At 42.1% G+C, this 26,032-nt stretch overlaps 2 protein-coding genes across 4 annotated transcripts in view; both read left to right on the top strand.

Annotated features, from left to right (window-relative positions):
- Positions 1–1,053: 1,053 nt before the first annotated feature.
- Positions 1,054–7,611, top strand: sil1 (SIL1 nucleotide exchange factor). Its single transcript, XM_074647867.1, has 12 exons — positions 1,054–1,213; positions 2,204–2,316; positions 3,132–3,276; positions 3,379–3,484; positions 3,620–3,725; positions 4,226–4,312; positions 5,299–5,394; positions 5,504–5,625; positions 6,156–6,252; positions 6,351–6,515; positions 6,817–6,981; positions 7,128–7,611. The coding sequence occupies exons 2-12, from the start codon at positions 2,209–2,211 to the stop codon at positions 7,326–7,328; spliced, it is 1,398 nt and encodes a 465-aa protein (XP_074503968.1). The 5' UTR covers positions 1,054–1,213; positions 2,204–2,208; the 3' UTR covers positions 7,329–7,611.
- Positions 7,612–8,516: 905 nt separating this feature from the next.
- The window catches only part of uvssa (UV-stimulated scaffold protein A), a 39,723-nt gene continuing 22,207 nt past the window's right edge, over positions 8,517–26,032 (top strand). For 2 of the 3 annotated variants that reach the window (XM_074647861.1, XM_074647859.1), the window contains exons 1-8: positions 8,517–8,700; positions 9,189–9,316; positions 9,829–9,982; positions 10,348–10,524; positions 11,511–11,631; positions 11,829–12,263; positions 13,171–13,280; positions 13,573–13,701. In XM_074647861.1, coding sequence (XP_074503962.1) covers positions 9,207–9,316; positions 9,829–9,982; positions 10,348–10,524; positions 11,511–11,631; positions 11,829–12,263; positions 13,171–13,280; positions 13,573–13,701 — 1,236 coding nt within the window. In that variant the 5' untranslated portion in view covers positions 8,517–8,700; positions 9,189–9,206. The remainder of the gene's footprint in view (positions 8,701–9,188; positions 9,317–9,828; positions 9,983–10,347; positions 10,525–11,510; positions 11,632–11,828; positions 12,264–13,170; positions 13,281–13,572; positions 13,702–26,032) is intronic. The other variant, XM_074647860.1, reaches the window with a different exon arrangement.

Raw genomic sequence — 26,032 nt, 5'->3', positions numbered from 1 at the left:
ACACATCCATCTGTTCACTTAAATTCTCTGTTAATGCTGTAACGATATATTTATCTTAAATATTTTTAATATATTGCAGATGGATGGATGGATTAAATGATGATGTGTAACTTGTGTTACTTTAAATTGCAATGAGTTATTTTGCAAAGTGGCGGCTGCAAATGCAAGCAAAAGGTAACATGTTATATAGCGTACTGTGTAACTGTGACCCAATCTGCTGATCAAGCAACTTCAAGTAGGCCTGGTTTAAAAAGTGATCTTGAGTTGGATCACATAACTTTGATATATGACTTCTGAGAGCAGACAGGTGTACGGAGCTTTGAACGGTGACGCTTTAAACACAAAAATGAACAACACCCCTTGTGCTTCGCTAGAGGCATTTTTGGCTTTTTAAATACATTTTTGATCATTTTGGCTATGTTAATGCATATGGCATAGATTTTGAGGTCCAATTCGTCCTACAATAAGTCTATAATAAACTATGTAGCCAAAATACAGACAAATATTTCCCCATCGAAACCCATTAAAACCACAATGTTTGATCTCACAAACATTAAAAATCATACCTTCTACAACATCAGGCTCTCAATCTAGAGCCCTGACTTCAATATTGTAGTTTTTACAACACTGCTCTAAAAAAAAAATGAAGGCAACATTTAATCATCACAGTATAACACCAAGTCAGTTAATCTCCAGGGATATCAATCAGTTCATTTAGGAAGCACAAGTGATTGTGAATCACTTTCGCCTGCTTTGGTGCAAATATAAGTGACAACAGGTGCAATGGAGAGGCAACAGCAAGACCTCACTACAAAAAGGGAATGGTTCTGCATGTGGTGGCCACAGACAATTGCTCTCTCCTCATACTTCCTGACTGATTCTTCTCCAGTTTTGTGTTCTGCTGTCTGTTATTAAACTTATGAGACAATGTTTCTCGCTTTATATTAAATATCTAAAGAGCTAGATTAGATTATATTGGTCTATTACCACTCCCTACCAGCTGGTGGCAGTAATGCTCACTGTAGTTTCCCCAGAAGAAGAATAAGAAGAGGTCCTCTCATTGGTCCTACGTGGACCAATGAGAGCTGAGAGAGCTGAGTGGGAAGCGACAGAAGCCTTCAGATGGATGTTATGTACCATGGATGAGAGGAGAACCGCTGGTGTGTTTACGTGCCTTTTCTTCTATCTGCGTCTCATCTCGTCACTGGAACAGGTGAGTTGTTGCTGACGGTAGATAGACGTTACCTATAGTAACCTGATAAGACCTGATAGGTCCCGACTAGCTGCACCATGAGGTAGATCAGTAGACAGGTGTAGTGTCATATGACTCAGTGAATGTCGGATAACTGTCATACATGGGAAGGTTACATCAGTTTCCACAAACTCAGTTCAAAATCTGGACTCTTATCAATTTATTTTGACGCCGACTGATCTGGTGGTCAGACATCTAACTGTCATCTAGTGTTTTAACAGGAGTCAGTGCTTAAAGAATAAGGCAACATTAAAACATCATATTTGTGCATGGAGTTTGGCCTGATGAGAGTCAGCAGGCAGACCCTACTGATGTCCCTCTGATGTCTCTTTTGATGTCTCTAATGATGTCTCTCTGATGTGAATGAATTAATAATGAATTAATGACTTTATTTCGAACATAAAAATAAATAAAAACAGATACAAAATAATAACAAACAAAACAAGAGTAATAGTGTCCGAAAAGGAAAGGTAGAAGTAAAGCTTCTGTTTCCCTACCACTTTCTCACTTCTCCTCTATTAACTAATAGAATAATAATATAATATAATATATAAACTATCTCAGATATATTTACATCCCAAATTAAATATATGAACAGCATCCCAAGTCTATTTACAACCCACATATCCATCCGGAGTTATAAAAGTAGATGTAAACCAACCCTTAACACAACCCTTATCACAACTCTTCCTCAACCATATACCTCCCAAAAATATCTTTTTTGTATAACTTTTTAAAATGATTTATATTTGTGCTCCGTTTCAACCCATCACCCAACCCATTCCACAAATCCACCCCACAGACTGAAATACACATACTCTTCTTTGTTGTACGAACACAATGCCTTTTAAAATTAAATTTTCTTCTTAAATTATAACCCCTCCCCCCCTCTCACAAAACATTTTGATCTCACTACTGATGTCTCTCTGATGTCCCTTTGCTGTGTGTCAGTCACCATGAAGTTGATCCCCGGAGCTGCTAGAGGAGCCTCATTCAGCTGCTTCACTTTGGCTTTTCTCTTGTTGCTGCACTGCTGTCACATAGCCAGCATTCTGGGCCATAAGGTGAGTTATATTGTATTATGTATACATCTATGGATATATACATATATTTTCCATGTTACATCACATTTAAGGTGGGGACAGAGCATGCAACAAGGTGACATGTGTTAGCCACTGGATGGTGTTCTATGTGTAGTTTAACTTTAATATTCACGAGACGAAAGCCAAAAGTTGGAACTTGAACTTTTAATTATCACAAGGTCTGGTACATCAGCAGGAAAAGACCTGACAATTTAGATTTTAGTGTTAAAGCGACAACTAATGTGAGACGAGTGATGGTATCAGTCAGGAGCTTTAGTCTGACCAGAATTCACTAATCACACATGGGGGAAGTTGTTGCAAAGAAAACTGCTGCCTTTTGATTACTTAACGTTTCCCTTGATTCTTTGGACAGCAATGTAGTCAGCTTTCTGCAACAGGAAGATGCAGCGGGGTACACATATGATGGGATGATGTATATGGCATAAGGGACAGTAAGATTTCAGACACTGAGAAGGATCCGAGACCATCGCAGGGAAAGGAAAACAGCCCTAGTTCCAGAAAACACGATGCAACTAATATGCAAGCATGGCCCTGTGATAGTCTGATGACCTGTTCAGGGTGTGCCCCGCCTTCGCCCAATGTCAGCTGGGATCGGCTCCAGCCTTCCCGCGACCCTGAACAGGATAAGCGGTTACAGATAATGGATGGATGCATAATAAATATATTCTTATTAAAAGCAAATAGTTTTTTTTTGTATGTCGGCATCACAGCTTCTAGAAAGTTGTTGGTCGGTGCACCAAAGATGCAATGATGCTGTTTCCTGTGTGTGTGTGCAGTCTGACTCTGCCTTGACTGTGGTGGAGAATACAGAGGGAGGAGAGGGAGTAGTCGGTGATGAAGAAGATGAGGTGACGATTGATGAAGATGAAGGAGATTTAGAGGTGGTCCAACCTACTGAGGAGTGGCAAACACTCAAACCAGGTAATGTGCTGCTGGAGGGTGTTCTGGTACTTTCTCATCATAGTCAAGAAACAATCGTATTCCTGTTTTAGACTTACTGTATGTGTGTGTGTATGTGCGTAGGCCAGGCAGTGCCAGCAGGTTCCCATGTGAAGCTGAATCTGCAGACAGGTCAGAGGGAGGTCAAACTGGGAGAAGAGCAGCTTAAATACTGGACACAGGAACACAGGTATGGGTCCAGAAAACAAACAGCGAGCTGTTTCAGATCAAGTGACTTCAATAAGTCGTTTATTCACACTTTGCAGAAGCAGCAGAGACACAATCGAAATATTCTATCACCAGTAAAAGCCTGTCTTCTTTGCAGAGAGACAGAAGAGACCCAGTCCTCCTTCAGTCCTGATGAGCTGAAACGGGCCATGAAGAAGATCAAGGAGGACCTGAACCCAGTGAGCAAAGACACAGACCAACAGGTAACAGGACATCATATTAGATATTACATTAAAGGGATAGTTCGGGTGTTTCTCAGTGGGTTTGTATGAGGTACTTCTCCATAGTCAGTGTATTACCTACAGTAGATGAATACACTGACTATGGAGAAGTACCTCATACTACCACATTGAGAACCATCCAATCTATCCCCTTAAGGCATAAAATAAAATAGAAATCTCCTAGTACTTTGTATTTCGGTGAGGTGTATTGTGCTCTGGTCACACACAGCACACTAGTGGGCACTCACTTCCAAAAATATATAACACATCATATTGTAATATATATTGGAGATGCATTTTTTTACTTTTCATGTAATGATGTTTGACACAATATGTTTCTTAACATTAAAATGTAGTAATATTATTTTTTAAGCTTGTACTAAATCTTAAAGAGTGTGCACCTTTATTCATAACTATAACAGCATATCACAGTCAAAACGACGCTGTATGTGTCCTCACCTTGTCATGTGTGTTGTCTGTAGGACTCTGTGGCGTCTCAATTTCGTCCCCTGGAGGAGTTGAAGAAAGACATGGCTCAGCTGGACCTGCTGGTGGAGACGGACTTTCAGGTGCATCACAGTAGTCCAAGTCATTTCTTCGGGGACCATTTCTGCTCATGTTGCATTACATGTAACAAAACAAACAAAACCTGAAGAGTCAAAAGTATTCCAGTTTTTAAAGATTTCACATTTACTGAATGTAGACTAGACTAAAACTCTGAGCCTGAGCCGAAGTTGTCGCTAACTTCATGGCTAACCTGCTTCACTTAAATCAGCAGGTGGCTAAGCAAGACGCAGAAACTTGGCCTGGGAGTTGAAGAGTTGTAGCATTCATTCACCGACACACACTGCACTGCTACGTTCACAGCTAAGGTTATAACATAACTGCTAACCTCATATTCACCATCACACACACACACTCTCTCTCACGCTGACACTCGCTAACATTAAGCACACACAAACTACACAGTTGTTCCTTAAAGGAGTTTACTACTTGTATAACACATTTTAGTTTAAAAAACATCTTAACAAAAACATAATTCTCGATGCTGAGGCCCGGCAAGGAGTCAGCTTAGGCTCTATATGTGTGTGTGTGTGTGTGTGTGTGTGGAGAGGCTATGTCCTGCACTGGGTGAAACACCAGAGCAGAGGTTATTAATGATCGTGTGCACCGCTGCAGATTGAATATAGGAGAAACGCTGATTGGCATAGCCTAATCTTTATCTGCAACTGTGCAGAAATACCGGGTTTAAACAGAATAAATAGACAAAATGCTGCGCGGCATTTAAATGTTGATTTAGGATTCAAATGTCAACGTCGTGGATGAAGCTTGGGACTATTCGGTACAGCCCTGTATGCTATAGTTTTAATCATGCAGACGGGTCAAGTTTTGCCTGAAGACATTCAACCTTTTCTCAGTAGTCAGAAGCAGCTATGTGCTGATATAGTCTTTTACTGTGAAGCAGCTGCAGGACATGTTCTAATCAACTGTCAACTATATGTTAGCTGTTTTGTTAAGCTGAATGAAGTGTTTCTGTGGTGGTGTGTGTGTGTAGATAATGCGGCGCCTGCTGGACCAGTATAACAGCAGCAACTCGACTACACAGCAGAGGCTGAGCATCCTGCTGGAGCTGGAGTATCTGGTGCATCAGGTAACGGAACACATGCTGTAGGCATTCAGACACAGTACAACCTCCCTGTTAGCTTACAGAAGTCTTCAGTTTCTAACTGTGCCTGCATGTGTGTGTGTGTGTGTGTAAGGTGGATAACGCTCAGAGCCTGTGTTCGATGGGGGGTCTCCAGCTCATTCTAGAGGGCCTGAACAGCTCCGACTTCAGATTACAGGAAAGCTCTGCCTTTGTCCTGGGATCTGCTGCGTCCAGGTACAAACAGCTGCACGTTCATTGTATTTGATAAGATCTGACTGATGTGCTTAACGTCATACCAATTCAGCTGCATCAAACAACATCAGAATACATCACTCCTGTGTTTAATATCAACATACAGTAGTTATGTAGCTGTATATTGTGACACCACATCACCTCGCTATAGTTGCACGCCTGATGGTACTCGTAAATCAACACAGGAAGTGATGGATTTCCACTTTGTTTGGAGTAAGTAATAATGACTAATAATAAGCAGGCAACAGACTGAATCATAAGAAGCAGATGAGACAAGACAACTAAATGTGAACTGTACATGAATGTGCTAATAGAGTAGAAGTAGCTGCACACTTGTGTAAGCAGGTGTTTCACATCAATCACAGTCACTGTGTCCTTTTGTTTAAAATCTGGACTTGTGTCTTTGTGTGTACACGAGTCACTCTACTACCACTACTACTACTCCTACTAGTGTTCATCAGTATCACTGTCAGCGGTTACTATCGGTTACTCACGGTGCTTGTGTCCTACAGTAACCCAGAGGTCCAGGTGAAGGCTGTGGAGAGCGGGGCTCTGCAGATGCTCTTAACCATACTGGCCACTGAACAGCCACTCCGAGTCAAAAAGAAGGTACTTACACACACACACACACGCCCACATTATCATTTACTGTTGTGTACAAATTCAATTCAGCCGTAATGTTTTCTGTGCGATTGTCCTCCTGTCAGGTTCATTTTGCAGTGGCCTCCCTCTTACGGAACTTCCCCTACGCACAGCGCCACTTCCTGTCACATGGAGGCCTGCAGGTCCTATCAGAGCTGTTCAGGGCCGACGGAGGTGGAGTTCTGCGTACGCGCATTGTCACCATGTTATATGACATGATCAGTGAGAAGGTACAAACAAACTGTATTTTAAGTTAATCGAGGAGGTTGTTTTGCTAGATGGAGTGAAGAAGAATGCTTTTCATTTCCTGGCTCAGACTTCAGAGGGAATATTCACCACCTTTAATGTGGACGTCCAATCAGTGTTGATGGTAAATGAGGAATCTATTGCTTCAATCAACTACATTTTCAACACCGATTGGACATCCACAGAAGAGGTGGCGAATGTTCCCTTTAAGGGTTCCACTGGCCCTTGTTGAGGATGCAGAATATGACCTCCTAGAGATGATGCTGGTCTCTTCTGCTCCACCAGGAGCTGATCTCTCAGGCAGGTCTGGACCTGGTGCTGGAGTCCTCCCATGAGGAGCGGGTGCGTCAGTACTCTGAGGTGTCTCTGCAGGGGGAGCTGCTGGAGAAGGGCTGGTGCAGTCTGGTCCCACAGCTGCTGGAGTCCACTGAACACGACTACAGAGAGAAGGTGGACTGACTTTGATACATTGTAGATGAATAGCAAAAAAAAAAATAATGTTGATGATTAACACAGATTATAAGCAGCTTTAATAGTAAATGATCTTTAAGAAACCAAGACCGGCTAAACAAATGAACTTGTCGTTTTTCTCTCAGGCTCTGCGGGCTTTGTTGGCGATGGCTCCCGTATGTTTGGATCAGTACCGCTCAGACAGCTCTCTGCTGGGCTCTCTGCTCTCTCTCAGAGGCCAGTACCAGGAAATGGCCCAGTCAGAAATGATTGTAGGAGAGGAGAATGACTACTATGCAGAGATTGTAGAACTTATAAATGCACTTCAAGTCAAAATGAAACGATGAGAGGATTGCACAGTGGCATTTTACATGGCCGGACAATGCAACTACTCCTCAAGCGAATGACTCCACAGAAGGACAAAGACATCATGACGAGAGTCTACTGTATGCAATGCAAGGTCAAAGGATGCACCTTTGAGGATACAAATGTTGGGCTGCCCCTGTAGGCGGTGGATTCATTGATGTGTCGGTGTGAACTTGAGATTTGAGACCAAGATTTCATCGATGGCCTCACATCGTCTTTTGGACCGGTGTGGGGATCAAAATAAAGATTTCTTTTTCTAATGTCGTCATTGTAAAGTATTTTTACTTTATGTTCAGAATTTAAGAATAAATTAATTATTAAAAAAGTATAGTGTTCCGTGTGTGTATCTCCTGTATGGTGACCTTCAAATGAAACCAGAAATTAGCGTGTTAAATGTTAGAAAAGCTATAATCCACATGTCCATCTGGTAAACATACTGTATATGTTCTGTGTAAACAGTACGTTTTGTTTTTTCCCTCCCATATATTAATCTGTTGATAATGAGCCAGTGTCAGTAACCATAACTTTATAATATATCAACCACACATTGTATTCTTGTTTCATCATGATATGACTGCATTTTAAGATGGGACAATATTTTATTTGCTTTAGTACTATTTCAGACTTGTCACTGCAGCAGTTATGATCTGATGTGATCTGATAATACCAGAATACCACTGAATTGCCATCAGCCACAAAATAAGAGTTAAAGGTCTGATGAATGTCCCTGTGCAGCCAGGAACACAATTTTAGATGCACCTCCCTGTGGAACACAGCATATTGTAATTCAGCACCACCATAAACTACAACTTATAAACATATACATAAAGTTAGAAGTACTTTAAGGCCCTCACTATTCATTTGTATTTGTCTATTTAAGTTTATACTTCTTCTCACTCCTTTTCGAATATGTAAATCAAGGCATCAAGTGTTGACCATTTATTTTTCTTACGCTTTTCATTGTATGTAAATACTACTTGTTTCTGACTGTCCACTTGTTGGTACGATCATTCTCTTTTTCTTTATTTTTTATTTTATTTTGTTTTTGTATTCTACATGTTCGATATACATTTTGAAATTAAATGAAATTTGGTCCAATACATGAAGCGTGGCCTTGTCGGTGCTTTTATTGTGAAAAGTCGAACCGGTAGTGCAATCAGCAGACCGGATATGAGTGTTATTCGAATGGAGGAAGGAACATAAAAGGTTGTTAGTGTGTAAACAGCAGCCATTAGTTTAATATCTCTGTCATGGTGGACTACTGGGTGATCCGGTCACTTTGATCTAACAGCTGGAACATGTGCTGAGTTTCAGACAGTAACGTTATTTAATAAAACAAGCTAGCAGCTACTGGTGAGTTAAAGAGACAGGCTGTGTTTACATCTGTTAGCATGGTAGCAGCTAGCAAAGTGCTATAACAAAGTGCTTACTTCAATACACTGACTGTCTACTAAAGAGACCATGTCGGTAGCATTTGTATAATAATTTGTTCTATTTGTTTTCCTTTTAATACATGACGTGTGTAGCTCCAATGCCTGCATGTATTCTCATTATAGTGTAATAAACATATGGGCAGATGACATGCCTACATAACCTCCATCATACTGCAGAGTACACTATGATACACTTCATAATGTACTGGATATATTATAGTATGATGTCGTTGTTTTTTAAGCATCAACATTAGTAGTTTGACCTTCTATAACAGCTTAATAACCTGAAGTATTTGTTTTTTTATATTACATGACAGCACTCAGTAACTATCAGAGATGCTGTATACAGTTTAACCATTTGATAGAGATACATCACTTCCATGTCATGTTGTATATCCCTGTTCACAGGTGTGTTAATGAGCAGTGATGGAGTTGTCTCAGAGGGACAGGCTGTCGGAGCTGGTGGAGGAGCTGACCACATCAGGACAGCCACAGCTCAACCAGGCCAAGATGAAGGAAATCAAGAAGATCTGCAAGTATGTCACTAACTGAAGGGCACATGCCTACCCAGAGGGATAGCTAAGGGTATAAGTAACTGAGTACTGTGGAGTACTGGGAGTAAGCAGGTGTACAGGTGATTTCACTTAATAGTACTCCTCTCTGAAAGAAGCCACAACTTAGAAACATATATTTTTAAACAGAAATAGTAGTGCAAAGTTGTACTAGTTTCCAAATAGTGGTGATTTGATGCAGTTCTGAGTCCTTTTCACTACTTATATACAGTCTGTGGTTTTCTCTTGTAAATGTACCACTTTAATCTCAGAGAATATCCATGTTTTTTTCTCCAAATATTACCCCCCTTCCCCGGCTCCGTAATTTTTTTCTTTTTACCTCAAATGGCCCTGATACGCTCACATATAGACTGTCACAGTTAAGTTAGAATTCACAGGATTATAAGAATTCAAAAAAATATCCCAACATGTTATATGGAATTTAATGAAAAATCCTGAATACCACTGTGTTCACTCTGTGTCTATGATTCCTCCAGAGGGTCCGATGACTGCATAAACCACGTGTACCACTCAGTGATGTCTCAGCTCAACCAAGAACATGCTGAGGTCCGACTGTCTGCCTTCCAGATAGCCGGTGAGCTCTTCTCCAGATCACACCAATTCAGAACGCTGCTGGTGGACAACTTCCAGGTACTGGCATCATGTAGACCAATAGCTCATCTCAGGTATTTATTTCACACCAAACCCCCCAGCACCAAATTGTACTGGTTAGTGTGAAGTATTTGTTCAGAAAAAGAGAGCATAGTCATCATTCCATGCCAGTGTAACCTGCCAGTTTATCATACTCTGGGCCAGGTCTGGAAATGAATGCCTCTCTGTGTAACCTGGACAGTTTAAATCAAATTGGAATCTCAATTTAAAAACCTAAATACTGTATTTTATACATGTGTTATTGGGATTGTAGGTCAGTGTGTCGTGTTCCCATCCTCTGTTCTTCTCTTTCTCCTCCTTTTCTCTCCTTATCTCTCTCAATCCTCCCCTCCATGGTCCTGTAGGAGTTCTTGGAGTTGACAGTAGAGACTGACTCGGAGCAGCCCCTCCCCCCTCCTAAGGAAGTAGCCAGGAAACTGAGGTCACTGGCCATCCAGACTGTCCAATCATGGCAGGCCTCTTACGGGACAGCTTATAAGAAGTTAGCCCTGGGCTACCACTTTCTCAAACAGGTTAAGAAGGTGAGAAGGGATAGAACTATTACACTTTTTTCTTTTGTTGCTGCCAGACAGACCGTCCAACAGCTTCAAAAAAGCTGCATGCTGTAAAGTCTACATTAGAGTTGGTGTTGGGGATGTCATTCCTTTTTCTACAGGGAGTTTGTCTAATCTACAGTATTACAAATCATGCAACATTATTAATATTCCAGTAAGGCTGTTCCACAACAACCCGGTCGCTCTGTATACTCTCACATCAGCTGACCAGTCGATAAACAGATTCCGATCGATTGTTGCCATCCTGTAAAAAAAGGTCTCAATAGGATACACCTGTGGTTCCTCACTCCTCCCTCCTCCGTGAACCTCCTCTCTCCTCTGAGACACATGATAGGGAGGATGCTCCATCCATTTCCAGATCACGGGCCAGAGGACGGAGGACGGAGGAGTGAGGAGCGAGGATGAGAGGAAGCAGAATTAGCTGAAAGGAAAGCACCCAGTGTTTACCATCGTCTTAGTTTTGATTTGTTTTGCTTCCGGTTATTAACCTCTACTTCTTCTAATCTGTTTACTGGCGGATTACAGCCATGTCTAGCCTATAGACCTTTTCATTGCCCTTCTGTTGCTAGAGTAACAGCTTTGATCCAAGTTTACTTCCTGTCAGCTACTACATTAACAAACCTTGCAACAGGAAATACAAAAGGGCCCATTTAGAATGTTTATGTTGTCAAGTTTGAAAAGGTCTATAGCGTCAACTTCTGACCATACCACGCTTTGCGTCGCCTAGTTTATTCGCTGCAATCCAGTTGATGGAAACGCGCTTAATACACATTTCTTTTTTTTTGACATTTCAAATGTTTGCTTAAAATTTTCTTGACAATTAAATGGAAACACGACTTATCAGTCCTTTCTGGCTACTGTTGCTGTCTTTGACTGTGTTTCCCATGTTGATTCACATGTCCCATGTTGTGTGTGATCCACCTGTAAGTGATGTGATGCGTCCATGTTGTCAGGTGGACTTCCAGGATGCTGAGGCCAGGACGGTAGCAGAGAGGAGGAGGGAGGAGGACAGACAGAGGAAAATGCAGAGGATCTACAAGGAGAGAGTGGAGGCTGCCACCAAAGACATGGAAGGTAAACACCACATTATTCAAAAACACGACTGTTAGGGATAATAATAACAATTGATTTTTTTATTGTTCAGAACTGAAGTGGTGCTCCTAAAATCCCACATGGTCCTGTGCAGATCGAGGATGAACCTTTTTTTTAGTGTCAGTTTCCCAAATGAAGCAAAGATTTAATGTGAGATTTCCGTATTGTTTTTTTGTCAGAGTCATTCCAGGAAATTGAGGCAACCTTGACAGAGATGGAATCCTGTATGAGCCTGCTTTTCCCTGAGTTTGACCTTACAGGCGTCCAAACAACCAACAGCTGCCCTCCCAACTCCCAACCAGCCAATGAATGTCCATCAGTTGATGAACAGCCCTGCTGCAGCAAAGACCTGAAGGATGACACGAGAGAAGGGATGATACAAGAGAAGGAGGAGAGCAGGGAGGAAAAGAAAAGCAATTTGGAGGAAAATAAGGGAGAGGAGGAGGAGGAAGAGGAAGAGGAGGAGGAGGAGGAGGAAGAGGAGGAAGAGGACGAGGAAGACAATGAGGGAAGTAGTGAAGAAGAGGAGGGAAAGCCTCTTCATCAAGACTTGTTTATTCGGAACTCTGGGCTCATCTCTCACGCCTACAGTCTGGACCTGAACCTCAGTCCTGGTGGGTACAGCTCACACAGCTACATTCACACATTATAAAGCCACTAATGCTGTACTACGACAAATGCTACCTTTGTAAATCTTATAAAGTTCAGTATTTGTTGACAGCGTCTTATGCTGCGTTCACACCAAACACAAAGCAATTTTCTGAATGGAGTTCTGATCCACCGGGGCTATACAGTATGCTGTGCTAACATTATAGCTGCTTCATCAACACTCAACATAACGTCATCTGAATTGTAATTAAATACGGCAGCGGCGTTGTACACATTATACACATCTTTGCATTGACTTTGTATGTAATCGTGCTGCGCGTTTGGTGTGAACACACCATTAGAGGTGTGGTGTGGACAAAATAATAAAGACACTTTTCAAGTATCTTCACTCTAGCTTTAAAACTGAGCCCGCTACTAAAAATTGCAAGTTGCGTTAATTTGTTAAAGAAATTAGTGGCGTTTAAACAAACATGCGTTAACGTGTTATTATCATGTTAACTTTGACAGCCCTAAGAAATTGATATTCTCCATGTAGGGTATTGAAAATGTATTGTTTTGTTTTTTTATTGGTACAGAAACTCAGGTGTCACATTGGCTCTAGTGTTGAAAACAAGTCAAACATTACCTAGCTTTACAAATACACTCAGACAGTTTGTTAGATACACCCACTAGTCATGTACAGTAGTAGCATGGAGCTGTTTGTAACTTAGTATAAGAAGCATGCAGATAGTGTCAAGACTACTTTGACACAAGGTAGGTGATTGTTAACAAACGTTCCCTCTTGTTAAGCTTAGCTAGTTAAGTGGTATCAGTGTATACATCCTACAATATGTATTCTAGGAATGAAATACTTAATTCTGAATTTGCTGTATCAGTGAATCTTTGCTGTTCTTTTCCTTCTCTCTCTCACAGGTCTTCATGTTAAGGAGACAGAGGACAACGAGGCAGTGGTTTCCACAGTGATAGACCTCCATAGACTGATAACAACCAAACACCTACCAGCCGTGCAGAGCTGGGTTCAGGTTAGTACAAACCCACAGGGATCAAATATGTAGACATGTAATAAATGATCACATTAAAATGAATATACAAGATGAGAAGACAACCTACCAGTTACTAATGCTACTATTATATCACTCCTTTTTCTACTGCTAGTGCTGCTACTCATGGTGCTACTACTGCTGTTGTGACTTTACAATCATAATTCAATTATATTCCACAAACAAATGCTTGAATACAAACCACCCTCAGTGTGTTTTTCTTTCTGTCTTATCTTATGTCTGTCTGTCTGTGTGTCTGTGTGTCTGTGTGTAGGTCTTCACTAAGTCAGGTGCTGAGCAGCAGCTGTTAAGGAGAGCGCTGGATCTGAAGACGTCTTTAGAAGCTGCCCTGCAGAAACACAAAGAGCTTCACATTGACTACAAGACCAGGGTTCGCAAAGTGGTGAGTGACACACAATAATTATTCATTCTAACTGGCGGTTGATCTGATTCAAAGTACATCAAGTAAATGTGACTGGGCGTTTACCTCACTTTACCTGACAAACGGAGGACAAGGTTCCCACTCATGTAAACTTTACATGTAGGAAGATGTTATCTTTTAAAAAAGCACATTTATAGCAGCACTTCAGAGTGGAGGACAAAATGTGCCACTTCTAAAATGAAAAATGGTTCAAACTACATTTACTTTGAAACAAGTTAATACATTCATTGTACCCCTCTGCTGACAGTTGAGTAGTTATATGTCAAATAAAAGAGCTGTGGTTAGCTCATAGTTCTTCTATTAGATACAGCTATGGAGGGAAATCTCTCATGGTTAATGGTCTACCGCACTGGTTCCCAAACTTTCATGTCAAGGACCCCTAAACTGAAACAAATTAGACCACAAACCCCCATTTGATAAGATTTTGTTCCAGGATCCGCCATCTGATAGTTTTTTTGCTTTTAGATGTTTTATTACGGATAATGTATTAAACCCATGACCAACATAGCCATACATTCTGTCACAGACCTAATTTTGAAAACCGCTTTGTCTAATGCACTGACACACTTCAGTTTTACCCATGTTTACATTTACAAGACAAGTGCACAGGCTGATGAGTGGCTATGTGTATATATATATATATTTTGCTAGTATATAGCATGGCCAGCAGATGGCAGCATCCTACTACAGATGAAGTAGGACAACACCATCACTACAGATGTTCCTTTTACAGGAGGAGTGATTTAGTTAGAAAGAACATCTATAGCAGAGTTTTCTTCAGCATCTTGTGATTTCTGTATCTTAAAGGGTTTGCACCATCAGCTCCCTGCAAAGAAATATTTGTTTACTACATTGAGAAAAGGGCATTTTAATTCCAAATTGTAACTTTCTCAGGTACTGAGGAATGAAACAGACATAGGAATGTGTTGTTGAAGATATAGTCTTTGTCCAGCCATTAAGTGATGCTGCAACCAGCTGGGTATGTGCACACCTCCGTGACACCTCCATGTCCAAGGCTCGAATATACATATAAAGGAATCAAATATGTATATAAAAAATCTTTTAAAAAAGGAGGAAAAGCTAGTGCTCTCCAAATCACCCTCAAAAAGAGGAGGGTTGGCTGAGAATTCTAGTCCCAGTGGGGACCTAGTTTTCCCTCGCACCACCTAGTGGCCGTTGAACGAACTGCAGCCTCAGATGCTTGTCACCACTCAGCAATGATGCTTGCTGCTTGAGTGGAACCATTCAGCCAGTCTTTAAACTGTGGAAAAGTGGAGGACACGCCAGCTTACAATGAAGTCCACTTCTGACTATTACTGAGCTGCCACAAGACATATCTTGAAATATAGTCTGACTCCTAGTAGGGCTGTGTATTGGCAAGAATCTGGCGATTACGTTCATACGTATCATGATAACAGGGGTTACCATTCAATATATTGCGATATATTGCAATACTGCAAGCAAGGTGATATATTCAGATTTTTTTTAAATCTAATTTTAGGAAAACATAGTCATAGTATAAATAACACACCATCTGAGTAAAAAAGTTTACTTTTTTTATGCAATCAAAACAGTGGGATCTGTATCACAGTCCCTGTAACAGCCAACATCAGGGCACTACTTTGTGAGGGTGCATACACTGAGAGGGTGCATCTTTTTTCAAATGAAATACAGTATTGACTGAGTTCATCTTTACATGTGAACTATTTATTAAAATAAATACAATTTTCTTACATGCCTAATTCCTATTCCAGCAATATTAAGTGTTCAGGCTGAAATTGATTAAGAAATAAATGAATCCTCTTTGTTTGCTTAAAGATAGATAAAAAAAAAAAAAAAAAAATAGTAAATGATCACATCCCATTGCAAGTGTATCTGGTCTTTTTCATTATGAGCTATGCACCTCAGACTCTTCCAAACACCCCGTTGTTGTTGTTCTGTATTCATTTGCGTGGCTCTAAAAAAGTGTCCTCTTCTTTTTTTCTTCTTTTAAATGTCTCTGTTCATTCCTGCATTTCTGTGGGCTCCCAGAGGGAAGTCTCACGATAGAGACAGAGAAAGGGAGGATGGAAATATTAATAGTAAAGACATTTGGGAGAGGTGAGATAGCAAGGCACGGCTATAATGCATAATGCATCAGAGACGGACAGAAGAAATTGGGGAGCAAGGGGGAAGATGTACCCATTCATTCACTTCACTACCACTAATGTGCCCCATGGCTTGACAGCTGATATGTCTACCTGGCTGCCTCTATATCTCAGCTTAGCATCGCCATCCTGCTGTAGTTTGAGCCGGCGGCCCCAAAATGGAGGCCAACCAGAACCAGTGTTGTCGAAGAGCTCGCCATTTGGAAAGCTTTTCACTCAGACTTAATTGCTTATTTGAGAGGGTTTAACTGGTGCTGAAGTGTCTGTGTTTAAGAGATGGGTGTACTTGCTGCATACTTACAGTGCTGGGAGAGAGAAAAAAAAAAAGAAAAGACGAAGAAAATCCAAGAGCAATGGACAGCGGCCTGCAGTCGCAGGTTTTAAAGGACCAATGAATGCAAACTGCTTTATGCGTTTGGAAAAAAAGGCATAAAAGTTGTAGTGTGAGAATCCATCTTTAGCTGAACAGAGCGGCAGAGTGACAGTGACAGAGCGCCGGCCGTCTCGCTCTGCCTGGTTATCACTGTCAGGGACCAGTCTGCTGCACCAGCAGGCCCAGCACTGCGATAACCACACAACTTACAGCCCCTTTATCATAATTAGCTTTTCCTTTTTGCCTTAAAAGGCCTTCCATTACCGGGTCCTTCTCTATCGGGCCACTGACACACCACACGATTGGTTTCTCTCTCAACGGGCCTCTCAATATAGTCTCCCATAACGGGGGAGCTGGAGAGAGAGAAGGGGAGTGTTATGGAGGCAGATAGAGGGGGCTTGTTTATTGAATGAGAGAATTAGACAGAGGGAGGGTTGAGTGAAGAAGCATCTACATGAAGTTGGAAGACTGTTGAAAATAGAAATGCACAAGGCCGTTTTTTTTCTTCTTGTTTTTCTTCATGGCTGACTGTCCAGTGCTCGGGCTCTGAATATTTGAATGTTTGGTGTTAGCAGAATTTCATAAAGCTAACATTCAGCGTGGGAATGAGCTGTTGACGGTCTTAGTTCCAATCCAACGCTACTTTACACTGAGACGTTGACTTTCTTAATGTGCTTCCACCCAGGGTAGGGTGAAGCCAATGTTTGACAGGACATTTCTATAAATGACACCATCTAGTGGCTGATCTGAGCCATAGCTGTAAGTGATGGCTGGGCCTAAATGGAGCACAGCATTCCTGACACCCTCTTGATTCTGGCATGTTGCTAAATGAGATGATGATCATTCTGGTTGCACACCAAACATTAGCCTCTCAGTCTGTGGCGAAGGGCGGCCGGCCAACATCAGCCAGCCCCTCCTGATGTCTGAATGGTCTGGGTTATGGGGTTACCTCCCATACAACATTTGATCCACCATTTCCACTACGGTAGGGTTGTAAGAAGTGGTGTGACGTTGCAAGTTTCTGGTGTGCCTCCAGCTTCTGCTGGACTGGATGTTGTTACACTGAGCTAGTAGGTAGTCAGCAATGCCATCCCTCGGTAAAAACTGTTCTCAGAAGGTGTGAGGTGACAGCAGCCAGTACTGTACTATAGAGATTTTTGCTATCCTGGTCTATGTCTTTCCGTTTTTTTCTGGTTTTTACCTCCAGGACATTTCAGGTAGAGATGTTCCAATATCATTTATTCCTTCCCGATACCGATTCTGATACCTGAACTTACGGAATCGGCCAATACCGAGTAGTGATCCGTTACCAGCGTGAGAAAAAACAAATGTAGTTATTATTATTATTATTCAACAGCTGTTTACTGCTGACCATGTATGGATGTGATATGATTACTATCTTTGTTGTAAGGCCTGGCTCAGGTTTTGTAAAACATGAACAAATACTGTTCATACAGTTTACTGGTTGGATTTTCCACTGTGAAATGTTGCTGACATTTTCCTCGCTCTAACTACCGTTACCGTTACACTCTCCACGAGCACCGCACCGTTGTTGTTTGCTATCATCATGTGAAAAAAACTACCTGCAATCAGTTCTTCTTTGCTGCTCTAAAACAGTAGTTGCCAGTGGCAGCCATGATACATCCAGGGCGACAGCACAGTGAAGGGTACTGTTTTGGAGCGGCGAAGAAGAAGAATTGATTTCCAGTTAAAGAAGTTGATTTTTTTCTGGGTTAATAAATTATGGGATGGATTAGTGCATAGACTGACATACTCTCCGATACCCCAATTTTGGGCAGTATCGGACGCATTTCCGATACCGGTGTATCGGTATCGGAACAACTCTAATTTCAGGTCCCTTTCCGGTAGGGATGAGCCAATCTGACTTTTTTTCTGCTGATACTGATTCTCAACTGAGGGCATCTGTTGATACCGATACACAGAGTACTAATCTGATACCAGTGCTCTCTTTTTTCCAAAATTTAAATTCTGTGTAATGTTCTCTCTGTGACACATTGGGATGCTTTTTTATATATAAAATAACACAAGGCCAAGGATTGCTGTGACCAAATGTAACTGATAGCTGACACAAGCTGAAGAAACTGTAATGTGGATCATTTTGACGTCTGCTGTCGATACCAATCCAGCAGATTGGCACAGCCGACCTGTAGACCTGTGGGTGCTGCCGAGTACATGGCAGCTTTAACCCGATCTCCCTTGATTTGGACATTGATTTCTGTTCATAGTCCTACTTTTCTAACTCCCCGACTATGTGTCCTTGTCAGTTCAAATGTCACAACCAGCAGATTTAATCAGCTTTTCCATGCTGTAGATTAGTGTGGTGGAGGGCCACTTCATGTGCTCATTTATGGGATTGGTAGCACTGGTTCACATGATACAAACATTGGCACTGGTGATGTTCCTTTGGGGTCGAGGTCACAAGGACGTGATCCTTTTTGTTTTTCATTCTTCACACAATTACTTCTGCAGTTTTTTGTGTGGACAACAGAGTGCAACATGTCTTCAATACAAGGAGAGGCTGTCTGAATCATCCCTTCCGTCTCTATGACGACAGGCTTTTTGCTCTGCCAGCCATAGATACTTCTTTCTTTAGACCAGGAGGGGGCATTTAACGTACGTCAGGCGCCGTAGCGGAGCAGAGCGGAGAGCTGCCTCTAGGACGCCCTGCGGTGTGTCTGGTGGAATCACAAGCGTTGCAGCTGCGGTGTAATAGTGTTGTTACTTATGTGGCTGCTGTCAGGTAAAAGTTAGCAATGTCTCCTCCTGTATGTTCTCGACCAGATATATAGTTCTTCTTCTTCTTCTTCTTCTTCTTCTTCTTCTTCTTCTTCTTCTTCTTCCTCCTCTTTCTCCTCTTTCTTTGTGTTTATTGGAGGATCACATTTGCAAACCAACTTTAAAGGTGCATTCCACCACCCACTGAATCTATTATCTGAGAGTGTGTGTGAGTGAGATAATTAAAAATGGATAACAATAAGTGAATAAACATTAAATGAATACCTTTTTATGGGAAATGTATTTTTATTTTTCAAAGCAAGACAAACATTACACAAATGTGCGATTACAAAATAGTGGCTGGTAAAAAAATATGAGTGTCTGGTAGAATTTAGAATTCAAAGTGGTTGCTGGAAAAAAACGTTAATGTCCAACACTGCTTTAGACGTGGTCTTGGTTCTAAACACTTTTGTATCTTCGGGAAAGTGTTTCCGTAGTAACACTTTTCACAGTCTCAGGAAACAGGCAGCTTTCAGAGTTCTTCCTCGCGCTCTTTTTGGAAGACGGAATAATGTTTGAAGGGACTTTTCAGTATGAGCTATGACCAGGAGAATCCCATATGCATCCGTTGAGTGCTGCATACTGAAAACATGGGCTTGTGTTTAGGAAAGGATAAGACATGCAGACTTATTTGAACATATCTGTTTTTAAGAGTGTATTCAGTCACTCCGGGCTCCATTCATACAGGCCCAGGCCTTGTTTACTGCTGATAACCCATCTTATCACAGCACAATGGATGTGGCCGCCTGTTTCTCACTAGAGATAAACAAAGAAAGACTATCCCTCTATTTCTCTCCTCCAATGCTCCCTCCTTTTCATTTGTACATTCATTCTCTGAATGTGTATCATTCTCTCAATTGTACACCAGTAATAGGTTTTTCCTGCTCTCTTTGCCACTATTTCTCTCTTCTTCCTCATTATGCATTATGTTCATAGGGAGTCAGGGTGTTGTTTTATTGCACCTCAGAAACTTGATCACTTATTCTTTCATTAATTGAGTAAAAAAGGAAGTATGGAAGCACATGTAGTGAGTAAAACATAAAAAAGTAATTGCAGTAGAGTAAAGAATTTAAGATAAGGGTGGAAAAAAACCATCAACCAAGAGTGACTAACCTCGCCCGAGAACTAAATAAATTGATGAATATGGGGATGATCTGATCCTGTGGATCAGGAGTGCTGAGTGCCGATACTGACCTTATTAAGTGGATCAGGGATCGACCAGACGTGACCAATCCACATTAAATAGAGTTACAGCAGTTCCATGCAGTAAGTTTTATGCAGTGAGTTACGTCCAGTGAGTTCCATGCAGTGAGTTCTATGCAGTGAGTTCTATGCTGTGAGTTATATACAGTGAGTTCCATGCAGTGAGTTCCATGCAGTGAGTTCCATCCAGTGAGTTCCATATAGTGAGTTCCATCCAGTGAGTTCCATGCAGTGAGTTCTATGCAGAGAGTTCTATGCAGTGAGTTATATACAGTGAGTTCCATGCAGTGAGTTCCATGCAGTGAGTTCCATGCAGTGAGTTCTATGCAGTGAGTTCCATGCAGTGAGTTCCATGCAGTGAGTTCTATGCAGTGAGTTCCATGCAGTGAGTTCCATCCAGTGAGTTCCATATAGTGAGTTCCATCCAGTGAGTTCCATGCAGTGAGTTCCATCCAGTGAGTTCCATCCAGTGAGTTCCATCCAGTGAGTTCCATATAGTGAGTTCCATCCAGTGAGTTCCATATAGTGAGTTCCATCCAGTGAGTTCCATGCAGTGAGTTCCATCCAGTGAGTTCCATCCAGTGAGTTCCATCCAGTGAGTTCCATGCAGTGAGTTCCATGCAGTGAGTTCCATACAGTGAGTTCCATCCAGTGAGTTCCATCCAGTGAGTTCCATCCAGTGAGTTCCATCCAGTGAGTTCCATCCAGTGAGTTCCATGCAGTGAGTTCCATGCAGTGAGTTCCATACAGTGAGTTCCATACAGTGAGTTCCATGCAGTGAGTTCTATGTAGTGAGTTCTATGTAGTGAGTTCTATGCAGTGAGTTCCATTATGCTCAGATGTGCTAAGGATAGTGTGAGCATGTATTTATTGTTAAACTGATTGTTTTACAGGTTTAATCGCACATTGATGTGTGAAAATTGTGAAAATGATAACCCATAGCTTGACTGAACCAGTACATTTCTTTTTATGCCATGTCATCATGTTTCTGACTGACATTGTTGTCTTTTACCTCCCTTTTGACTAGTCAAAACTAAAAGCATATGCACTGCACAGATAATAATAATCCTCATGCTGATTCTCATCATCATCATTACATGGGGAAAACATGTAAGATTGACGAGCGCTGTTAAAAGTCTGTGGACATAAATTCAATTTGAATATACCAAAATGAGGAGAGGAATGCCACTTACGTAAGTGCTGAGAGAACTTCTCTGAGTGCTGACAAAGTTTGATGATCATGAGTCATTTGTTTGTTGTTACCAAAGTTTCATTTGATGATAATCTTTCATTAGACCACTTTGGTGTAAGTTGAACAACCTAGGACGAAAAAATTGAGATGTCGTGATTTTAAAAACGAGACCCAGTAGTGTCATCATGCGGCTCATTGAGGGGATGGAGTGGTGGGTTTCTGCTGCTAAATCATTGTGGACGCAGCCTCGTTCCATCAGGGCTCTCTGATAAAGTGAAAGGAGATGGTTTCCAAATTGGAACTGATGGATCCACTGGGACTCACATGGTGTGTGTTGGGGGGTTGATTGCTGGTTATCCCTGAGATCTCTGGACCGGTCTCATATCACTGACCACAGGGCCAAACTGGGCTGCTGTATGGGGATCCACTATCTCCCAGGGGTCTTTGAAAGGGCCCCCGCACCTTCTCGGGACATTCCAGGTGCCCCTCCCAGAGCTCTCAGAGGTCCTCAGCGAAATGAAGGATAGCACTGTGTAATTTCACTTTGGCAGTAGGCGAGAATGTATAATAATGACTGTTTTGATCACAGATTGAGACAGTGCCGGGAGGGGGAACCGAAGTAGACAGCTGAGAATAAGCTCGTTGACAGGGGAAGGTTTGGGAAGCTCTGGGCTGGCTAATAGACCTGCCAGCCTAGGTTAGTGAAATAAAGATGTCACCCTATACATCATATAAGCTGACTGCTCCCCAGAGACAAAGGGTGCGTCTATGCGTGTGTGTTTGGGGGGGGGGGGTGTCGGGGCTGGAGGAGTATAATGGGGTAAAGCAGCGGAGAAGAAGCTATGGAGCGAGAGTGAGGGGAGTGGAAGGCTTTTTTTTCTCATTAGCGTGGGATCCCATGGGATCCTTTTCTGGGTAGTAATGAACAGGAGTGCAAGGTGGTAATAGAGATGTGGGATGTTGTGGCAAATCAAGCCTTGAATAGGTCAGACTCTACTGGAAGCTTGAGGCCTAATTAGTTTGCAAATATGTTGAAATCAATCAGTGGCAGTGGACTTCCTTTAGCAGAACAAAATATAAGAAAATAATGTATTGTAACAGTGGTAAAAATGAAAACAGGGTCACAGTTTGACAGTGTATATGAGGGCAGGAAGTCGGGAGCTGGTATACCATAACTGCCCAGTCCTTAAAGGAATAGTTCTGGTGTTTCCAGTGGGGTTGTATGAGGTACTTATCCATAGTCAGTGTATTACCTACAACAGTAGATTTATTTTATTTATTCAACCTTTATTTAACCAGGTAGTACTCATTGAGATTAAGAATCTCTTTCGCAAGAGAGACCCGGCCCAAGACAGCAGCATTTAAACATACATTAAAGTTTCAGACGCCACAACATAAAACAAATGCAAAAATAAATACATAGCATAATATCATACAAAACACATTCAAATCAAGTGTTTGAAGCCAACGTTAAAGTGGAAATATTCAGAAACACAGACAGCTCCCGATTGACTCTGCTTCTAGGTCTTTCATTCATGTTTTAAATTCATCAAAAGTAATCAGATTTTCCAGTTTCAGCTTAGCTTACCAGGAAAAGGGAGTGGATTAGCTAAAGGCCACCTTACCTAGTTCTGTGCGGACCTTAGGTACAGATAACAAGTACAGGTCAGACGAGCGTAGGCTATAGCTGCCGGTGTTGTGCAAGATGACGGTCGGGTAAGTACCTCATACAACCCCAAATCATCTGAACTCTGCACTGACCTACAACTAGATGCTGGTCCAAAACCTGCAGCAAAGATGATCAGCATTCATTTTTCAAATCACTCCTGACATAAGCCAAATGTAACCTGCATTTAATGGGAGTTGTTATCATAATAATCATCGTCATCAACCATCAAAGACTAATCAGACAAGACTATGAGTCTGACCAGACAATGGATTCTATAGCTTCCGGTACTTGACAGTATTCAATACCCAGCACTACGCACATCCACATACTGTATTTTGGTCTGTACCAAAAATGTTTGGTATTGAGGTATACATCACACACAGTAGATTCCACACACAGGTTCTTAACCGTGTCCTAACTTAGCTTTTGACGCCACCTTTTGAGATCCAGTAAGAACCGCAGTGTTGGCAGGCCTCTGACACACACACACACACACACACACACACATTTACCTTTCAGTCATCTACTGCTGGCCAGTAAGTTCTGGATTGACCTTTGACCCCCCCCACCAAGGCTTTCGAAGTCAGGTTAGGTGTTTGAACACCATAGCAATCACTGCAATGTTTTTAGGGGGTGCTGCAGAACACCTGTCCTCTGTTCAAATGGCACAATATCAGGTTCACGGAGCAAGAAAGATCACACAGTAACCGCACGTTGTCCACAGTCCACCGTCTTCAGTTACACGTTTACGTCTCGTGTGTGTAATATTCTCAGGAAGATGAAGATGTGTGTTTATAAATGCATTTGTGTATAATGTGTTCATTAAGCTAACTGTTTGTCACTTGCTCTCTCTTAAGGGAAATGTCTTGCGATAATGAAGGCATTAGAGAAACACCGTATTCCCAAAAGACATTTTCCATTTCAGCCGTAAATATAGATGAAATAATCTAGTCAGCGTGTGTGTGTGTGTGTGTGTGTGTGTTGCCAGGTGGGGTGCTATATTAACTTGTCAGGGGAGACAATGGAGACATCTCTTAAGGCTTTTTCACCTCCTTGCGTTCTCCTCTCCTCCTTCCTCCCTCCCTTCTCCCTCTGCTTTCACCTCCTCCTCCTCCTCCTCCTCTCACTCTGTGTGAGTGTGTGTGATGGTTAACCTGCCCCCTCCCCTCTCTGCCATACACCTGACTTATGGCTGTGCAGTAATAATTTGCCAGACCTTGGCAGGCTGAGTGTACATTAGCATATAAATAGCAGATGCACTGAGTGCCCATCACAGTCGACTACATTTAATTTTTGGTTTATAAGATTGAATGGGTTTTTAAACGCAGCGCCATCAAACTTGCCAAGAGACAAATGAAGTCAGGGGAGCAGTTGTCCGAGGCGGCGCCCTCACATCATTTTTATAAAGGATAAGAGTCTTATTTAAGGGAGAGGAGGAGGAGGAGGAGGAGGAGGAGGAGGAGGAGAGAGGGTGAAATGCTAGAGAAGCTGAATAAGCAAGACACCTGTGGAAGTGGTTTAGTTTCTAATCCTGTTCAGACAGATATCAATCTTTCAAGCTGCTGAAGGTACATTATATGACCAAAAGTATGTGGACACCCGGACATTACACCCATATGTGAACTTCCCATTCCAAAACCATGGGCATTAATGTGCTGCTATACCAGCCTAGTTTCAGGCTTTCCACCAGATGTGGAACCTGTTCCAGGGACTTGCTCCCATTCTGCCACAAGAGCATTAGTGAGGTCCAACAGTGATGTTGGTTGTTCAGGTCTGGCTCACAATCAGCGTTCCTGTTCATCCCAAAGGTGTTGGATGGGGTTGAGGTCGGAGCTCTGTGCCGCCAGTCAAGTTCTTTCACACCAAACTGGGAAAACCATTTCTTAATGGAGCTAGCTTTGTGCACGGGGGAATTGCTCCTTTGTAAGTCAGGTTCACTGTACTCTCTTAACTGCATGAAATTGTCATACATTTCTTGTTTGAATGCCACCTGTTCATTAGGAGGAGATTTGATCATTAGCAAAACCTACACCCCTAAAATGGCCATATATACACTGATCAGCCATAACATTAAGACCACTGACAGGGGAAGTGAATAACATTGATTATTGTGTTACAATGGCACCTGGCAGTGGGGGGGATATATTAGACAGCAAGTGAACATTTTGAACTTTGTGTTGGAAGCAGAAAAAATGGGCAAGCGTAAGGATGTGAGCGACTTTGACAACAAGGGCCAAATAGTGCTGGCTAGACGACTGGGTCAGAGCATCTCCAGAACTACAGCTCTTGTGGGATGTTCCCAGTCTGCAGTGGTCAGGACCTACTAAAAGTGGTCCAAGGAAGGAAAACCGGTGAACCGGGGACAGGGTCAGACCCGAGGCTCATTGATGCACGTGGGGAGCGAAGGCTGGCCCGTGTTGTCTGATCCAATAGAAGAGCTACTGGAGCTCAAATTGCTGAAAAAGTTAATGTTGGTTCCGATAGAAAGGTTTCAGAACACACAGTGCATCGCAGTTTGTTGCGTATGGGGCTGCATAGCCGCAGACCGGTCAGGGTGCCCGTGCTGACCCGTGTCCACCGCCAAAAGCTCCTACAGTGAGCATCAAAACGACCACGGATCAATGGAAGAAGGTGGCCCGGTCTGATGAATCAAGTTTTCTTTTGCATCATGTGGATGGCGACGAGTTTGAGGTGTTGACTTGGCCTCAAAATTCTCCCGATCTCAATCCAATCGAGCATCTGTGGGATGTGCTGGACAAACAAGTCCGATCATCCCCACCTCGCAATTTACAGGACTTAAAGGATCTGCTACTGACGGCTTGGTGCCAGATACCACAGCAGACCTTCAGAGGTCATTCACAAAAATGTTACCAAAAAGTAAAAAGAAGAATTTCACACTGCTGAGCTTCAAG

Source organism: Sebastes fasciatus, chromosome 10, assembly GCF_043250625.1.
Source record: "Sebastes fasciatus isolate fSebFas1 chromosome 10, fSebFas1.pri, whole genome shotgun sequence".
In the NCBI taxonomy this organism is placed as follows: Eukaryota; Metazoa; Chordata; class Actinopteri; order Perciformes; family Sebastidae; genus Sebastes; species Sebastes fasciatus.
The sequence above is the reverse complement of the archived record's forward strand: the minus strand, read 5'-3'. Positions and strand labels throughout refer to the sequence as shown.